This window comes from Pagrus pagrus, assembly GCF_965226575.1.
Source record: "Pagrus pagrus genome assembly, chromosome: 2".
Taxonomy (NCBI): Eukaryota; Metazoa; Chordata; class Actinopteri; order Spariformes; family Sparidae; genus Pagrus; species Pagrus pagrus.
The window spans coordinates 34208998-34229492 of record NC_140186.1 but is presented as its reverse complement, the minus strand read 5'-3'; the positions used below and the strand labels follow the sequence as shown (position 1 = coordinate 34229492).

The following is a 20495-nucleotide window of genomic DNA, read 5'->3' as shown; positions in this document are numbered from 1 at the left end:
CTGGGAAAGGAAGGGAAGGAGGAGCTCTGCTGGACCTCATCCAAAGAACAAACATATCTCTCTCTCTCTCTCTCTCTCTCTCTCTCTCTCTCTATCCCTCTACACGAACCCGTCTGTTTAACAGAGAAGTCAAGGAGGCGCATTAAAAATCTGGAGTGGTCACAAGAAGTCCAAAATTGTGAAGGAGGACACATTTATTAACCTAAAAAAAGGTAGGAATGGGACATGTTTTGCTTTCTAATATGAAGACAACAGCCTAAACGTATGTTGTTCCCGTCAGAGAGAGACGCCTTGGTGTAGACTGGCCTTAAGGTCTGTTAAACATGTAGAATCAACTGGAGATGGTCAGATAACAGACTACGTCAGAGCACAGGCGCACAATAGAATGTTTTCCAGACACCATGGGCTTCAACGGTCCAAGTCACATCCGCGACAACATTACGCAATACCTCTAGTCAGTTTGTGCGCAACGCGTGCGTAAACGTCGAACTAGACTGATCGCAGCACTCATTAACTTCACAAGATGATAGCAGCTATGTTATGTGCTCTGATTGGATCCAAATTGGACCCATCCCAGTCTGTTTACATATCAGACGAGGGAGAAGGAAACACTTTGCCAGCAGAAATAGAAAATTAGCTGGTTTTCTTCTGTTGAAATGGTCTTTTGCTTTTATGAGTGACAGCCGAAGCAGAAACACAACACAAACGTATTTCCACAAGGGGGTAACGGTATATCATGTTTTATGTTACACAACTTTGACAACATGTGTATTTAACTTTTTTGCTGTATACAGTGTTAGATTAAACGGCAGAAGCAGGAAACTAATGGTTTCGTGCATAAATGTATTTTTAAAAAGCATTCAAATTCCTAAAACACAACAATATGGTTTGCAAAATAATTAGCATTAAAGTAAAAGTACACATGGTTTATACTCAGCAGGCTCACACAAGCAAAATTACAGGGTTCTTAGAAACATTGAATTAAAAAATTTCCAAAATGTACAATGAGTTTGTGTGAACATTTGCTTTTTTTTTTTTTTCATGTGGATAAAAATATTTGCATAACAAAAGCCTCTCCTGTTATTTGCATTTTGCACCAAAACAAGTTTCTGCCTTTATTTGTACAGTCGAACCTAAAAATATATTGTGAGTTTCCACGCTCTACTTCCCACACACCCTGAAATGTGTTGATCATGAATTGAAGGTATGTGCAGTGTTGGGGAGTAGTGAACTACATGTAACTGACTATTTTGCAGTATCTTGCTGGTAGTTCAACTACATTTATATTTTCAGTGATTCAAGTAGTTCCCATTTTCCCCTAATCTCTGTGTAGTTAACTTCCGAAACTATAAACAATTTTGGATCATATAGCGAAAAGAATGATTTCTTTTACCACTGTTTATTTTACCACTGTTTCTGCAATGTAATTGAACCCTCTTTCACCAGCCTGCCCTGACTGCTTTCCTTCTGACCACTGTGAAGACAGGACCAGGCAATGTATTTGTTATCTAAGTTGCTAGTCAAAGTATAGTATTGATTATTGCTATACATTAATACATGTTTGGAGAAGCTGCTATATGCTATTTTAGAAGTGACCTTGTCAACTGAGTAATCCTGCTTGATGCAATGCCCCCACCTGGATTCTAGTTACTGGAGGGCAGGCATCTGACTAATGGACTATATAACCTGTGAACAAGTGTACAGTTTGTGTAGTGAACTCGATTGAGTGGAATTTGTTGCTGGCACGCTTCATGTAGGTCAGCCAGTTCTAGGGCCCTGGTATTATACATGCATGGCTTGCCTGAATGGCTTACTGGGATATCTCAAAGGAAAAGAGACTTTATTAATGTTGATAGTTACACCAGCTGTGTCCATGTCATGTCCATGTCTGATGTGAAAAGACCTACAACTCCCTCACATGTCCACAGGTACATACAACTCTGTTGGTTCTGTGTGAACCGATCTATAAGATGATTCTGCAGTTTAAGTTAGCTCTGCTGTCCTCTGCAGGTGATGGCGGTGGCAGTCTCCAGGGATCTGACGGTTCAGGTGCTGGAGGATGTGAATGCTGCCAAGCTGACTGACAGACAGCAGGCTCTGCGCACTGCCATCCAGAGAGGAGAGCCCAAATGTCTGGGGGTGAGCCTAGAACTCTCTCTTTCTTTTTCTCTCTCTCAAATTCAAATTCAAATTCAAAGGGGGCTTTATTGGCATGAAAGTTAACAGCAATTTTGCCAAAGCATCTGTCCAAACACTCGGACAGAACACACCAACTAACAACACAAACACAACACCAAGATTGATTTACGTTAATTATATATACAGTATATACAGTGCGCGCGTGTGTGTGTGTGTCAGTCACTCACTGTCCCTCAGGTTGTGACATGTTGACACATATTGGGCAGCAAGGTATGCACTGTCTCCCTCTCTCTCTCTCTCTCTCTCTCTCTCTCTCTCTCTCTCTCTGAGTGTAGTTACATTACTGAAACAGAAACCCAGATTTGTAGAGATGATGAGTGGATGTTTTGGGTAGGGTCAGATAGGCATGTTTAAGAAAAAGTCCAGAGTTTTGATAGATACACTTAAGCTTAGCACAAAGACGGGAAGCAGTGGTGACCTGTACACCTCGAGGGTCTAGAATAGAGGGGGTCATATGCTGTACAGATTGTAAAGACTGAGGTAACATGTGATTTGTAATATTGGTAATATTGTTACTTACCAAAACACATTGTGTGTATCCTAGTCTAGTCTAGTCTTTTGTTCAGTCATTGTCAAGTCATCTGCTGGGTTTCCTGTTCCTGCTGTTGAGTTTTCCTGAGCCTGCCTTTGTGTTTCCCTGATGTTTCTTTGTGTTTCCCTGTTCCTTGTGTTGCTGTGATCGAGATTAAAACTTTGTCCACTGCACTTCCTGTCTGCCATCTCATGCATTTGGGTCTACTTTCTCTGCTTCAATGTGACACTAACAAACATGTTGAATGCATGGCTGTCCTCATAAAACATCTGCAAAGTGGATTTGTTTGAGCTGAATGTTTGAGCTTCACTGTGTAGAAGGATGTATGTGCAGAGTTTGACACTAGAAGGCTGTCTGCACATGAATTACTCAGTATTTATTTTTTCTCTGAGCTAATTAAAAATCTGAGATTCATGACATCACTTAAGTTTGGAAGACACCTGGTCTAATATTCAGCATACACATGTTCCATTCCAGTGCAACGGAAGGTAGAATGGACTTTACAGTGAAGTAGGAGACATCTTGTGACCAGCAGTTCCATGTGTGAGATGAAAAATATTTGTATAAGTTGATGTTCTGGAATCTTTAATGAGGGAGAAGGAGTAGGCTACATTTTAAGGATTTAATGTGGTAATTATACTCTTTTTCTGCAGGAAAAAAAACCCTATCAGAACTCACATCAGAAACACATTAGAGAATTCTTGTATTCACTCATCAGAACAGTTTCTTTTGTCTGAGAATGGATGAATTTACTAGAACTTTTAAGAAATGCCAGTCAGAATTTGGTGTATTTTTTTTTTTACTATGAAACACCTCAGGACACTTTGTTATTTTAATTCAAAAGATTTATTGGATGTTTTAAGCAAGTAACAGCCATTTATTAGAATATCATCACAGTTTTCAGTTTTCATTTGGTGATCATGTAGATGTGTCCAAAAACGAAAAAAGAGAGGTTATTAAATCATAACAGAGGACACTGAAGTAAAAGTGACAGAGAGACAGAGAAATATATTACCAATTGCACATGAACAACAAAAGTAGCCTGGATACAACCATTACCCATTGACTCAGGAAGAAACTACGTTGGTGTACTTGATGAATCAATGCTGCAGAATGTAATGGTGTAATCATGTTCACTGCAAAGCCCCTGAATACCCAAACAAGACATCTGTGACACTACTACAGGCTGAGAAATTCTGCTTTAAATTAGTTTTTAAAGCATATGGATATGATTAGTGGTTAAAAAGTTATTAGCTGGCAAGTTAAATGTATCATGTTGCTATAACCCCACCTCCAGGAAAAATGGCCCTTTTGAGATTAATGGTGGATTGTGTGTGTGTGTGTGTGTGTGTGTGTGTGTGTGTGTGTGTGTGTGTGTGTGTGTGTGTGTGTGTGTGTGTGTGTGTGTGTGTGTGTGTGTGTGTGCGTGTGTGTGTGTGTGTGTGTGTGTGTGTATCAGGTGAGTCAGGTGATGCTGGGGCTGATGGTCATGTCCTACTCCATTCCCCTGCACTTCACTGAGGTCACTGAGGTGGTCCGGCTGGGAGTTCCCTGGTGGAGTGGGCTGACGGTGAGTCTGTGCTTTTGTGTGTGAGAGAGTCTCTTTCTACTGATATCGTGTGCTCTTAATGGAAATAAACATTTTAATTGAAAGTCTTGAGCAGAAGGATCCCAGTATTGTGATGTAATGTCATGTTCCTCTGTGCTGACTTACTTCCTGTCTCCTGGCTGTGTGCTCCCAGTTCATCACAGCTGGAGTGGTCGCTATCATCTTGGACAAAAACTGCAACATGTCGATTGTGAGTCTATAGACAACACATACACACATATGCAGCTAGACAGTGTATGTATGGAGTGGTGTAGCAGTGACATATTTTTATCGGCTAACCTGGAAGTTAGCATCTCCCTGGTTCCCACCACAAAAAGCCTTTGGGATTTTTCAGTTGGATTTTGGATTATTGCAGAAAATAATCTGTGCCAAGCAAGTTTATGATACTGACACGTTTTGTTCATCAAAATAATCTTCACAGATGAACACTACTTTTGTGGTTTTTGAAGCATGAATTAAATCTCTAGCAGTAAAAAGTCAATGTTAGGCTATAAACTACAGACTACATCATGGTCACATGACTTTAAACGTCACCACCACTAAGCGTCTTACTACACAATTACTATACGGGTTTTCTATAAACTGATCAATGTACAAGTTGTAAAGTCAGAGTTAGAATAGTTTGTAAGTACAGTCGGCCTGTAAAGATGGACTAGTGAGTAGATGTTGCTCCGTGTTCGCTGTGATGATGTTTAATGTGCCCGACAGTAAGCGCTTTATGAATAAATACTGGGACACTGATTTATTTTATGTTGTAGAACAAAATGTGAAAATATCTTCAGCCGGTGGTACCCACAGATCTTATTTCAGCCATTTAACCAAAAAAACAATTAAAAAAACCCACTGACGAGGGGTGCAAAAATGCTAACTGATTTCAGGATTACGGACTACACCACTCTATATGCACGCTTGTATACACTCTTTTACTGAGTCACAGCTGCATTTATTTCATCCATTCCTCTCTCCCCATCTTTTCTAATGTAAGTGCTCCTCCACGAGTGACATTTGACTGAGGAGATAACTAGCACCTTAAAGCTATGTTTTTGTATGTTTTTGGGTGACCTTTAAGGTCAAACTTTACTCTACTACTTTACTCTGTTACATAGAACAAAAAGCGACACTTGCTTTAAGCAGCTGAAACTACTACTGATGTATTGACCCATTACAGCTGGCTAAACAATACACTTCAAGCTAAGTGGCTGTCAGGAAAAGAAAGGAAGTCAAATTGCAATATTCAACACATGCAAAGGTCTGTGACTGGCAAAAAACCTGTTACAACTGAGCTGTGCCACTGCAACTGTATTCATACTGTAGCTCATAATACTACATCTACTTTTCTGCCTCCTGTCAGAGATGAAATGTTGTGTGTTTTTTCAGCTGCGGGTGTGTTTGATAGTAAGCGTGGTGTCCACTGTGCTGTCAGTGATTGCTGTGATCATCTACTCTGTGGACATGGACAAGAATCCTGAGGCGCCCTGCATCAAGACGGCGTTTGACCAGTGTAGCGAGGATCACTACGCCTCGGTTGGTATCTTGTCACCATGCTGTCATGACAGACAACATAGCTTAAAGCTTCTTGTGTTGGTCCAGTGGCCCCTTTTATACATACTGCAGTCCCACAATTGAGCAAGTGCATATGAGGGAATTCAGACCTGACATCTGTCCTGAGGGATGCACTCACAAGTGCACAGCTCCTCCAGAGCCCTGAAGCTCACATCTGACATTAGCATACGTATGAGTGACCACTTGTGATCAGAAATCACTTCCCCACTCTATATGCAAATAAACACGTACATCACTGGGACAAACAGATGTGATGTTTTTAACACAAAGAATGAACTTCATGTAAAACATTTGCTGAATTTACAATATGGCCCAAATAATGAAGAATTTGTCAGAGACAGCGTTAGGTATAAAAGTCACTAAATTGAGACATTTTTTAAGGGAGTCTGGGGACTTTCTCCACATGGACAAAGACAAAGCCTATATCGGTTACTGCTTAGTGTATTAAATAAAATTTGTAAAATTTGACATGTTTAGCGTCAAGAAAATGTTCTCCTTTCATAAATTGAGTGTTAATGGTGAAATCAGTGTAAACAGTGTGTTCAAACAGCTGCTACATGTTGGCAGGTAAGACTTTAGCACTTTAGACACAGAAGCAGACAGGCTGGTACAGCCATGCTGCCACAAACTGACACTTTTTACAAGGAAACAAACAACTTCATGTTTTCATTTAATGCTGAATTTACAAGAGGGCACTAGTGATTTAGAATTTGTCATTTCACAAAGTACGTAAAAAAAATTCAAAATTGAGCGATTTCTTAAGGGAGTCTGGTGATATTTTGGTTACTAGTTCAATGGTCGGATCAGCTGAAACCACAAACCACAAACATCTGCTGGTAACATTGATAGGATAACATGACATTTACATCACAGTGAACCACATGGAAATCAGACAGCATGTAATCCATTCTGCCAGCTGTTGCTTGTTCTTGTTCTTCTTTTTCTTGTTTCACAGTTGAGTAGGCAGTCCTCTAATGTGGCCCAGGACACACTACTAAAAGAATGTGATTGGATCTCAGATGTGTCCTCAATGCACATTGGGGATGTTCACACCCATATTTAGAGCTGTCCACCTGTGAAAGTATCACTCAGGATACACAGGGATGCCAGGTCTGAACAGGGCCATTATTTTTCTGTGCCTGTTTTTTTCTCAGTTCTTTGTGCTACACATACTGAACTGAATGATTCTTGAACATGGTTGTTTAAAGACAGTTTTGGTATACATCTCCTAAAGTTTTAATGACATCAAGACAAGTGATGTGTCAAATCACGTGTATCACTTTGTAGATATGTGCTATGACAAGTTATAGCACACTGATCAACTGGACATAAGCTCATGAGATAGTTTACCTACACTGTATTTATATCCTCGTCACTGTTATTGGGAATACTCCATTCAGATTTTACAATATTCAGCACTGCATAATAATCACATGTTAATAGGTAGTAATTATTTGTGCCTGTTAGACATAGTCTGGCATGTTTACGATGTGACAAAACATTGAATTCCTGGATTTTCCTGGTAATTCCTGGTATTTCCAACATGTGTGAACTGTGAAATGCTTGTGAAGAAGTTTGAAGCAGAAGTAGTAAATGAACTGGCTGGGTGTGAGCAAAACTGTGTGGAGGGTGTTGTCCGGTGCCAGGATGGCTTTATCTATCAGTGAAATAAAAGGAACCTCACTGTGCACCACTGTGACACACATTTACATGTGACTGGGAAGTGATTGAGTCATTAGAATGTGCCTGCTATCACACCTAATGTATATGTATATGTAATGGGTAATGTGTTAATGCGAGTGCTGTGTGTGCTGTCTTTTCCAACAGAAGGTGAGCAGAGGAGTGAAGTCGTCCCTCCTTCTCTTCACTCTGGCCCAGACAGTCATCTCTGCCATTCTCTGCTTCCTTCTTTTCAAACAGAGACGCAGCTTCGGACAATACTCTGTAAGACTCCAATGCTTACTATTAAGTAGCAAAGACATGAAGTTCACATTGCACTGCACATGCTCATTGTGCTGTCAAACAAGCAGCGCTGATCAAACAGTGTGGTCAGTATTTGATTTGGTAGAAGTTTCTGTCTGTATTTAGTTGGTCAACATGTTGTTTTCCTTCTTACGTTTACATGGTGTGACATGACAAATATTCCCTCTGTGTTGTGGAAGAACTTTCCATAAGTATCTAAACCCTGCAGTAAACCCTGATTCAGCCTGCCTTAATGAGCCTTCCTGTCTGGGCCGTGTACATTCTGGTATGAATGTTTTCTATCACTTGTCTGTAGAAGTTTTGTTTTACCTGAATGGAGAAGTATGATCACCATGACAGGTTCTCTGTGATGGAAGCTGCAATTAGTACCAGTTTGACAATGCTCAATTCACACATGAAACATACCAAAGAATTTATGTAACTGCCTTGTGGCCATTACTTTGGTGGGGTGGGAGTATGGCCTTAAAATAATATCACAATATTTTTAGGCCATATCGCGATACAATATACTGTATATCTCGATGTTATGAAATCTACTCAAAAGCACTTCATAGATGTGAGGACTGGGCGACAAAATCAAACATCACAATATTTCTTTACCAGAAAGGCCTTACTTTGATATTTATGTTGCAACAGTATTGTTGGGATGACTATTGGTACTTTCACAAAATACTATCTAACACAATGAGGTTTCTGATCAGTAATCATTAGTAATGTGGATATATTGATTGAGTGGGTAAAGACAAGTGTTAGAACAAGTAGGAACCAGTCTGGTTAGTTCAGAAATTGGCATCACTTTAAAAAAAAACAGGAAAAGACAACACTTATGACATAACGATATAACCACATCCAAAATCTAAGACAATTTATAGTCTCATATCACAATAACGATATATATTGTGTATATTGCCCAGCCCTATGATAAAGTAAATACCAGCTGACACTGACATGTTGTAGCCATACACGTCAGCATCTTCTGAAATTATAAATAGTTGACAGTACAACATGGCTTGAAGTCATGTGACTTAACTAAAAAAGTAAAGTCAAGCTAACCAGGCTGGTGTGTATAAGCAGTAATCAGCAGCTCCTGAGGTGGACAGTTTTCTGTTAACTCAGGATTTAACCTGAACTATGAGAGACACGCGGAAGGATAATCCTGACATTGTTTAACTTGAATTAAGGTGATCTGGGTTGACAGAAGATAAATGTACATTTTGTTTAAGCGCTGTAGCCAGACCACAAAGAGCTGCACCTACTGTATAGGAACAATAGTATATTGTACAAAGATCAAATCTTAGGCAAACATTGGTAAAAAATACAATCAGATAAAAATATAAAATAAATTTAGATTTTTCAGGGGATATAAAATCATACAAGTCAAATGCCAGTTTAAAAATGTGTGTTTTTAGGTGGCACTGAAAAGAAAATACTCCTCTTCATCCAGGATTCTCACCCAAACTGTACTAACACTTCTTTCCCTCCTTTTCTGCCAAAAGGCTGCTGGTTGCCATCCATGTTTGTTTTGGTACAAGGACACATGTCAGTTGGGGTTCTTGCGGGATTTGTGGGGTCATCTGCTGCCAGACCTCCAGTGGTTACTGGCCAGTGGTTCAGTGTGTTGTCTCGTGTGTTTGCACAATCATAATGTTTATGCTCCTGTCAAAGACTAAAAACTGTGTGCAAGTTGGTGGAAACATACTTTATGTGTGGTTTGTCAGGTCTTTATAGGTTTCAGCTCGTCTTCAGCTTTGTCCTAAGCTGAAAGGAATAGTTCACACAAAAATGAAAATTCGGCCATTACCCACTCACTTACTGATGGAAACTTTTGGAGCTACACAGCAGAACAGTGCTGCAGCAAGATGAGCATTTTAAAACAAGTCTCCAGCTACTTCAGTTGTTTAGTAGAACACTGTAATGCTGTTTTGCTGTGAAGCTCCAGAAATGCTTCGTGGACTACGAAACTTCACCTGACTTTCAGGTAATGACTACATTTGTATTTTTGGGTGAACTTTTCATTTAAAATAAGCCTTTCTTTCAGTGTACCTGAATGCATCTTAAAGGGGAACTACCGTTTTTTACAACCTGGACCTTATTTCTAGCATAAAATATGATCATTTACTCACCCAGATAACTTTGGTGTCATTTGGCGTCGTTTGGACGAAATTAGATCCAGTGTAGCGCCGCTATATCCATATAATGCGAGTGATCCGGGCACCGAAGCGCAGCCTCTATGAGCATTATCTGCCACGAAACTAGTTCATTTCACCAATATTTTGTCATGATATGCTAGTGCTATTTCCCTCTGAGTCCGGGCTCGTCTGTAATCAACATCCGGGGTCAAACTAGCAGTAGCACCTACAGGTAAACAAGCCGGCTGTCGCGGGTGCGCGCGCAGCTCAGAGACGACATCTTCCAGGTCAGAGGTAGTAGGTCAACCTACTGTACAGACCCCGGGTGTTGACAACAGACGAGCCCGGACTCAGAGGGGTATAGCACTAGCATATCGTAACAAAATATTGGTGAAATGAACTAGTTTCGTGGCAGATAATGCTCATAGAGGCTGCGCTTCGGTGCCCGGATCACTCGCATTATATGGATATACCGGCGCTACACTGGATCTAATTTCGTCCAAACGATGCCAAATGACACCAAAGTTATCTGGGTGAGTAAAGCATCATATTTTATGCTAGAAATAAGGTCCAGGTTGTAAAAAACGGTAGTTCCCCTTTAAGGTCCTTACAACCTTCTGATATGAGAAGGAGAGTCAGAGGTCCAAAACATGTTCTGAGTCTCTCTTTCTGTGTTTTACAGTCTCTCAATCCAGATGCTCCATCAGGCTCCACAACACTCATCCCTCCTGACATGGACTGATGAATGGACCAGTTGTTGTTGAGGTGGTGGTGACTGATTCAGATTGAATGTGTCTGTCTACTTGCATCTATGACTTATCTAATGTTCTACCTGACCTGTCACCAGCTGAGGAACACCTGCTTTCAAATTGTTTGTATGAATGTCTGTATGGCCTGAATATTAGATCAATGGTAGACTTCAGCCTTATGATTCAAAACTTCAATGAACACAGAGCTGTAATAAAAGAAAAGAAGAAATGAATGAATGGAAGAAATAATAACTCTAATGCATTAGCATAATGGTTCAATATGATATGATTAAAGGAAAAAATAAATTCTAATACATGATTAGATAAATACATTGTTCCGTCCTGTGGTAAAACCATCACAAGACACTTTTGTGGCCATGAAATGTGAAAATGCATCCTGATGATGGTAGCAAACTGTCTGGGTGGTACAAGATGCAAAGCGCAGAAGTGGTGCCATTTTTTGTGGCTGCGAGCTCACAGTGCACCTTGGACACAGATGGAGACAAATCTGTTATACAGACAAAACAACTGATGACATAAGTATTCTCCTTTATAAAACATACATTACAATCTGCATGGTAAAACATCAGTATAATCAAGGTGTAACAATTATTGTGAAGGTCTGATGTCTGGTCAGCCAGCCAGCAGATCAGAACAGAAAAGAGAAATTGAAAAGAAAGGAGAAAGCCCCTTGATTCTGTCACTGCACTGTGTAGTTTTGGAGAAGAAATTCAAATATTTTTTAATATTAACAATATTAATGAAGTAATAATACAAACTCAGAAATATTTATTTTCTCCATAAGTGAATAAACAAGCTGTTCTCAGAGGAAAATAAGGTCCCAGAACACTGTTTGAAGCTAGAAAGGTGGCAGGGTCCGCCACATACAAACAAAGTAAAATAGTATAGATTGTGTTGTCCTTTAAGGTCAGTTTGTTTATTCACTTTATTCAGTCATGAAAACAAGGAGAGTTTGTTTATTGAGTTTGTTTAGGCAGAAAAGAAAAAAACAGCCAATGAAGATCTTTCTCTTCTCATTAAAATGTATTCCCCAAAACTACAGAGTGCTCCTTTAATGATGTTAATGTTTAACATGTAAAAGGTTGTTCACTCACCGCCTTCATGAACAATTAAGCAGATTGTAAAAATGAGACCTCATAAAATCAAGACTGTAAATGGAGCCTCTTCTAAATATTGACCTGAATGAGAGGAATACTTATACAAGCAGTTATTTTGTGTCTTTTCTTAATTTGTGCTTTATCTGTCAGAGTTGCACTAATTCATCATCAATGGCACTGCAGTGCAGAGAGAGAGAGTGCATGTGAAGAGGAAGCCTCACTTCACCAGCTCTGTGCACATCACACAGACACAGCCCTCTGACTTCTCTCCTGTTTACTGATTTGAAAATGTTTCTGCAGTTTGTGTAACAGATGTGTTTAAGGCACTAAGTATACTTTATTAACATGTGCACTGTTTTTCTTTATCCAGAATGTTGACACTGGTATAAAAGATGTGTTTATCCATTTTGTACTAACTCTTTGATATAAATTTGTTTATTTTCTACAAAATAAAAATCACATGTACATATATATGAATTAAAGCTGTGGTCCAATCAGATACATTTTGTATCATACATTATCTGTGAATGTATGGGTTAGTGGGAGTGAGCTGTCGAAAAAACAACTCTCTGAGTTGTCAAAGCCACATGTTTCAGAGCTGTATGGAACAAATGGCAACATCAGCTGTGCATCATCGGCTCTTTTGCATGCATGTTCTGATGTTTTTATATTAATTATTACAGGTCATTCGCTATCAGAGGACAGTTGACATCAGCAACCTGTGTATTTTTTAAAAAGCTATCAAAATACAGTCAAATGAAGCCACACGGTTCACAAACGCTTTTTTAAATTTATTTATTACTTACTGTGTAAATTACTTTCTCTTACATGATTGACTCCTTATTTGACAACTTCAAAAAAAAATAAATAATAAAAAATCCTAGGTTGTTGTAAAGGTTTGGCAGGGCTTGTTAGGCAGTAGGTCTACGCACTGCCTGAGTTTGTATACAACATTTTTGCAGTCTTCCTGACCTATGGGACGGATGATATTTGGTTTTGGAATGTATACTTTTATGCAGAACATTGCACAGTATTCTTCCAGTTGGAGTGATTTCTGCTGAAACATTGTGTAATGCAAGGAGTGACTGCATTCTTGTGATTGCACCATCCAAATTCCTGCAAGGACTGCAGATAAGTTGATGACACAGCAACGGCACTGCCTGTGGTTTTAGATGGCAGTGTTGGTCCATTGGTCCAAACTGAAACATTTCAACATTAGGTGGTCTGCAATGTTTTGTTTCGACATTCAAGGTACCCAGAGAGTACTACCTCCATACTGACACCACCCTCACAACAAGCTACGTTGTTAGCCCCATTATGTTGAGGTTTGAGAGAAAAGGGTAATTCTTGTTGTTCTGCTGTTTCTACTCTCTCTCTCTCTCTCTCTCTCTCTCTCTCTGTCTCTGTCTCTCTGTCTCTCTCTCCTTGCCTTGTCCCTCTGATGACCTCCTCTTCCTGTCTGTCCACAGAGCTTTCTTTCTCTCTCTTGCTGTTGAGTGGGGTGTCTGCATGAAAATAGCTCAGTGCTTTGTTCTGCTGATTGTCATCAGTCTGCTTGCAGAAAGAAGAGTCAGTGTTGTGTGTTGAGTTTTATCCTCCGCACAGTATCACAGGAAGCAGTGAAACCAAAACAGTCCATGAGGTCTGAGTACACAGCTACAGCCTGAGGCTGTATGCCAGAGCTGCGACTGCGTTTGTGTTGAGCATCTGCAACTGCTGGGACACGTGTCATCATAGGCAGGGATGGTTCCACAGTCTGTGCATGTGTGTTTGTGTGTGTGTGTGTGTCTGTGTGTGTGTGTGTATGTATGTCTGTGTTCCTTGGTCTGGTGTCTATGTCAGACAGGGCCAATGACCAGCATCTCACTATGTAGGAGCAGGACATTTCATGACATCCTGTTTTTCACAGAAGACAAGCTGATCTCTAATTTAATCATTTGGGAATGATTATCTGTGTTTACAGGCACATGCAGATGGCATCATCAATGTAGCAGTTGGAATTAATTAAATATCATTTAAGAGGTGAAACGACAAGAGAGAAAAAGGTCTGAGATAAACTTGGAAAAGAGGACCAGCTGATCCATTATGCCCCTTTCACACTGGCTACCACACAGATGGACAGTGACTGGAAACATATAGGGCTCAGTAACTTAATGTCAATATTATATTCCTTGAATAATCTTAATGTTACCGATACTGTTTTGATTTGGGAGGGAGCGTAGCAGATAGCAAACTATTGCATTTGAACAGGAGCTGCCTCTTTTGACCCACCCATAGTATGTGTGTGTGTGCGTGCGTGCGTCCATGCGTGTGTGTGTGTGTGTGTGTGTGTGTGAGAGAGAGAGAGAGAGAGAGAGAGAGATTACAGAGTAAAACAACACGATTGATTAAAAACAACATCATTTTATTCAATCCTGTTGTTTCCATAATAACCATACAGGCCTGACGCAGAAGAAATTACAAGTTGTCAGTTTCTGAGATAAACAGTCTAATACAACAGCAATAAATACAACCTGCTTTCAAGAAGGTTATAAAGTGTTTTTGAGAGGTATTGATTATAATTATGGTCAATTTAGAGGCTGTTCGTTGAATTGTATTGTGTAGTTGACAGAACATTATATCCAACTCTCACTGGTGCAGGCAGTAGCTCGGAGTTATTGCACAGCTGTTGTATTATGCTGCATGAGATTTAGCGAGGTGTAGCTGGGGAAGAAGCTGCTCTTCAGCCTATTCGATGGCTTTATATCTTTTCCCTGATGACAAGGTCACAAACAGACTGTGACCTGGGTGGGTTGGTTTGCTTTGTTTGATTAATCAGTGAAACATTGTGGAGTAAAATACAAACACTGATGCAACTCAGCAAATAGACTCCAGAGAAACACAAACTGGGAACTTTGTCCTATACAGGCTGAAACTTTGGAAGAGATCTTCCTGACTTGTTTACTCAGATGATGGCCGAGGCCATTACATTAACTTCAGCTGAACTTTTAGCAGGTTTCACTGTGGATTTCTTATTTTTTATATATATACTTACAGCCAGCTGACACGTGTTGCTGCAGTGTCACAAACACTGTGTGACAATGTTAACACATTTCTTCATTCACTGTTTGTAAATCAAACTTCTGATTTTCTTTCTTCTTTTTTTTGGCACACATACTGGTCAGTCTGAGCTCAGATATAAGAGGAATTAATAAATGAGGGCCTAAACATGGAAAATGCATACAGCAGTGAATAAGCGCTTTAGTTTATTGGCCAATGTTGCCACCTACTGGATGTTTTGTCACATGTGAAAGAGTAAACCTTAAGATGTTAGCAGTAATGCCTCCACCACCTCTGGCGTCAGTCTTACAGTTCTCACCCTGACAGATACAAGTTACATTCTGCACTGAGAAGCCCCTCACTGCAGTGTGCAACTGGGGGCACTGCTCAGCGTCAGTTGAGTCAAACACTGCTGTTTTATTTAACAACCTACCTGCCCTTTATTCAAGTGTGCTATAAGCATACTTCTTTTCAACTAGAAATAAGAGAGTGTGCTTTCATTTTACTTTTATGTACTTCAGAGGTATACTGAACAAAATTATACTTTATATTATACTGTTACTTGGTTTATACTGACAACTATACACTAAAGTCTGAATACTGTATATTATATATTATAAAGTTCTTAACTTCAAGTCTACTTTAAGTACAGTGAAAGGCATATTTCAAGCAAAACAAAAAACAAAACAGAAAACCCACTTTATACTGTTCTTAACCAAAAAATGGGCTCGAGGTATATAACTAGTAAACTAACAGTATACTTGTATTAAAGTTCACAGAGTAGTTGCAGTACAAAATGAAAAATGAAACTTCTCAAAGTTTACTACCTTTATACTCCGTAGAATATAATTTTATTTCAAAACTGTTGCTGATTTGGAAATCCAGATGCTTGACTTCAATCACATGAATGAAGCATGATAATTAAACGGTTTTAAAAAATTAGAAATTCCAGTTCCTGAATGAACAAAATCCAATCAGGAAGAGGGGTGTTCTCCAAATATCAGACATATCTGTGAGTTTGTGTGATTTAGATGAGTTGTGAAACATACTGTAGCCTGTCATACTTTTGACTCACTTTTTGACTTTTGAGCTCTCCAACACAGATTATTTCATTTTAACTAGTTATAACACAACCAGTTGTCTACTTTCAATCAGATTACTCTCTAATACAGTAGTAAAGGCGCTCTAAAGGTGATGGTCTGTACGGCCCTGTGCTCGAGTCCATGGTGTCTGGGAGTTGTTTAAGTGAAACAGTTTCAGTAGCTGTAAAGTTTGTTATACTCTAGCAGTATTCAAAACTGGACCAACAATGCAGACACCGGAGACAGGAGTTATAAGAAAACTGCCTTAATGAAACAAATCAAGGAGTTCAAAATGAGGCAGCAGCAGTTCCCTGAAAGTCCAAAGCTGAAAGTCCAGAGCAGGGGTTCTGACGAGACAACAGGCGAGGCTGGGCGTGACTGGACAGGCTGGTGAGTGTGGCAGGTCTGCAGCACAGAGGAAAAGAAGGCAGGTTTAGGCAGGAGAAAAAACAGAACTGAACTGCAAAACATCTACTCAATGCGAGGCCTCGGTGTTACCATGGAGGGTTTCACAATGAACTGGCAAAATGCAAAAAAAGGGGGGGAAACAAACAATAATGGCTATAAGATAGACAGCGTTTGAAATAATACTCTTCTTTACCACAAACTATAATCTACTAATATGAGGTACATCCAGAAGTTTTTTGTTTGTTTGTTTGTTTGCTGTTGTTGGTTTTTAACAAAATGGCACGTAAATGCAACAAATACAACCTTTGGGGTTCGGACTCTCCCATCAGCACTGGGACGCATCAGTTCAGATGTGCCTGAAAAGGTTAGTGAGCAGAAACGTGCAGCCTGACTCATTATTGATTACTGATCACCAGCGGCCATCAGTGAGACACTGTGTAAGAACAGAGGACAGACGAGAGAGCTTGCCGAAAGGGAGGGAAGGTGAGGCCGTCATGGAACTTGTTGCACACTCAGCCCAGTGGGTGGCACACATCTCTTCTCTCCTACTCCCAAGTTTTTCCACATCCTGTGTGTAGCCTCCCGTTGCTGCTTGTCTTTAGATGTAACTTTTCACAGCTCACCGTGTGATTTAGTAGGTTAACTTCCACCATGTTTTCCCCCTCAACACAAAGAGCTCTCGGCAGCCTGTGTGTGCTCAGCGCGCTGCTGGTGATTGTTTCCGGGGAGAAAGTGTTCGAGAGCCGCTCCGGGATGATCCAAGAGCTCCGGGCAACACTGGCTGACCTGGCCGGGGAGGGAAGGTCTTATATAGGCAGGCTGGCCGGGGAGCAGACGGTGGCGTCGGTACAGAAGGTGAGAGAAAGAAATAAAGACTCTTACGGAAGTTGAGTGTAGCAGTGTGTGGCTCACTGAGGAGGATACACTATGCATTTGTAAATGCATTTGTCTGAAAAGGAGAACAAAATGATGATGATGTTAAAATACAGTTAGTTAATTAATTACATTAAAAACCCACAAGATAACTGTATGCGTCATAATATTCATATAGGCCTAAGTTTTGGACACATGAAGGGAAAGTTGCCCTCTGCCGTGTTGTCTGAAATAAATTGGTCACTTCCGGGTTCGATTCAAGGAACCTATGAAAGAAGGAAGGCCCATTACGTCACTGAATCTTGCTTTGCAGAAAATGAGAGAACACACTTCAGACAGGAGGTTAACGCCTGATCCCCCCCACCGCCCCCCTTCCCCCAGAATGATGATGAAAATGTTTATATCAGAAGTCACACAGAGTAGATATGTTGGGTTTTACTGTGCTTCATAATGACCCTTCCTTCTTTTTGAGGTTCCTTGGTTCGATTCCTTTCACTCTGAGGCCCCTGTCGGTAAAGCAGGCTGATTTCACTGTCTCAGCCATGTGTCCTGGTCAAACCTTAGTTATTCTAACCATGAACCGCCTTCCAGGCTTTTTCTCAGGTTCTGCGTGTTGTGGCAGGAGGTTTGGCTGGGGGTCTGAACGTGCTCCTACAGTATGTTTCACACTTCCTGCAGGCGGCTGGAATTCAAGGTAAACAACACACACACACACACACACACACACACACACACAAACACCGCAGACTGTTCTGTCCATCACCAGCGTGTTTAATTTTCTTTCCATCATTGGTATCAGTGATAATAACAATACACTAATCAAATAAATTAGATCCTGTGAGCACAGTAACATGACTAAATACACAAGTCAGTCATAAGATCAGACAGGCAGCTATTCAGTGTGGGACAGTATACATTGTGAAGTATTAACATGTAGGCTAGGATAGTACAGTAGATCAAAAGGAAATCAATTAATTCAAAAGAAAGCATTGTACAGAACACAAAACATAAACAAGGATTCTGTTATTTATAATTCAGTGTTATTGTAGAGCTGAAAAGATTAGTTGAGTGTAAGAAAAATAATCAACCATTTTGATAATTGTTTGTTAGTTTTCAAGCAAATCTCAAATGTTAAGGTTTGCTATGATTCTTTGTATTGTGTATCAATAAATGAACATCTTTGGGTGTTCTTGACTTTTTTTTGCAAACAAAACTGTTGATTCATGTTGGAGTGATGATGAGTTCAGCAGTCTCAGCCTGGAGAAAGAAGCTGCTCTGTAGTCTGGTGGTACAGCAGCAGATACTTCTGTATCTTTGGGTGAACACACTGTGTCTGGGTGGGTGTTGTCTTTTAGTATCTTTGGGCTCTGTGCAGACATCTCACTTCACTGATGTCACTGATGCTCTGTAGATGGTACCAGTGATGTTTTATTGCCACCAAATCTTGTCTGGTGTACGTACTGAAACCCAGATTAATACAACAGAGTTTCATGCAGTTTTTTTGCTATAGGGGGCGCTATAGTAAAGAAAAGCAAATATTAGTTCATACACATCACTACAACAAGGAAGTAGCAGGTGCTGCACAGTAGTTGAAAGAAAAGCTCTGGCAGCTTCCAGCAATCACACTGCAGTCTCTCCAGGAAATGCACAATCACAATCTAATTAGATATTGCAATATAACATAACTAAATTGTTCTCCTTGCCCTCTCTTGCTGTCCTTGTGTTCCTGTTTTCCACAGCTGGCTTTCCCATCAACAAAGTGACTCCAGAGGGACTAATCTTTGTTGCCCAGTGGGTTCTCGTGGCTGTCATTGGCTACTGGCTGCTCTCCTTCACCTTCCGATTGGTTGCCTCCACTCTGAGGCGGACTTTATGGCTGCTGAAAGTGAGCATGGCTTTGGTATGTTTCGGACTCATCCTGAGCGACCGCAGTGTGGACACAGAAACCACAGCCATCCGAATGGCTGTCCTGGTGTGTGTCTGTGTCCTGGTGGGCGTCGGCACTTCGAGGGGCTCTGTTGCGGCTGATAAAACTGCTCACCTGGAGGAGCAGGTGAAGACCCTGGAGAGACGGCTGAGAGAGATGGAGAGGTGGAGGAGGACAGAGGAGTGAAGAAGGGATCGAAAGACGTCAGGTGTTCTTCTGTGTCTCTCCTACCTGACAGCTGATGGAGCTGTCCTCTTGGGATGGAACTTTAAAGGAGACATTTTTCTACAGTTTGATGTTTTCTATATTGTGTTCAAAAAGTAGTTCATTACTCCTGATTTGTTAATAACTCAATATAATGACTCAGTCATGTCTGGGAGCAGTGATTTGTTGTACTACATGTTTCCCCTTGTGCTGGAGCAGGAGATAGAAAAGTTTTGGGTCCAATGCTGTCCGTCCTTTTACTACATTAAAGGAACATTTTGGTAAATACTTGTATTTGCTCGCTTTTCTGGGGTTTGATGTGAAGATTGAAGTCTCTGCACAGATGTGTTTAGCCTAGCTTAGCATAGACTGGTAGCAGTGGGAAACGGTGAGCCTGGCTCTGCTCTTGTATATTACTATTACTAACCTGTAGATAAACAAAAATATAAAAACACAAGTTGTGGTTTTAGGTTGAGTTACTTGTTGCAACGATTTCTTGTCAAACAAGAAATGTATCCATCTGCCCTGCAGCATAACAGAACTCCAAGAGGTAGACCGATATGTTTTTTCAGGGACAACACAAATACCGATTACCAGTAAGCAAGGAGGCCGATAATCAGTGTTTGGAGCTGACATACATTTGCAGTGAAAATGAAAATCTTAGTGTGAGATTTTAGAATTTCCAGTGATGGAAAGTACAACTTACTTACTTAGGTACTTTACTTGAGTGTTTCCATTTTCTGCTACTTTATACCTCCACTCCACTCCTCTACATTTATTTGATGACTTTAATTAGTTACTTTGCAGAAGCAGAGTATTCAGTGTTGATAGGCTATTACCTTTGGTGTGTAACCAATCAGATAGTGTTGTGGGCGGGACATTGAGTGAGACCATAGAGTGGTGACTACAAACAAAGAAGGAATGCTGCATCAGAGCCAAAGTAGTGCACTTTGATTTAATTTATTTTATCAACAATTTATTTTATCAACAATCAACAAACACTGATACTGATAATTGGAAAAATGCTGAATGTCGACCAGGCAGTAACACCCCCTAAACCACAAAGGACACAGGATACAG

The 20495-nt window shown here is 40.3% G+C and overlaps 2 protein-coding genes across 2 annotated transcripts; both read left to right on the top strand.

The window, feature by feature from the left end:
• The first annotated feature begins 88 nt into the window (after window positions 1-88).
• On the top strand, window positions 89-12381 carry tmem176 (transmembrane protein 176). Its single transcript, XM_084382973.1, has 7 exons — window positions 89-212; window positions 2011-2139; window positions 4191-4301; window positions 4474-4530; window positions 5718-5864; window positions 7731-7847; window positions 10698-12381. The coding sequence occupies exons 2-7, from the start codon at window positions 2014-2016 to the stop codon at window positions 10755-10757; spliced, it is 618 nt and encodes a 205-aa protein (XP_084239099.1). The 5' UTR covers window positions 89-212; window positions 2011-2013; the 3' UTR covers window positions 10758-12381.
• Window positions 12382-16928: 4547 nt separating this feature from the next.
• tmem109 (transmembrane protein 109) lies at window positions 16929-19701 on the top strand. Its single transcript, XM_084375697.1, has 3 exons — window positions 16929-17266; window positions 17876-17978; window positions 19024-19701. The coding sequence occupies exons 1-3, from the start codon at window positions 17063-17065 to the stop codon at window positions 19395-19397; spliced, it is 681 nt and encodes a 226-aa protein (XP_084231823.1). The 5' UTR covers window positions 16929-17062; the 3' UTR covers window positions 19398-19701.
• The last annotated feature ends 794 nt before the right edge of the window (window positions 19702-20495 follow it).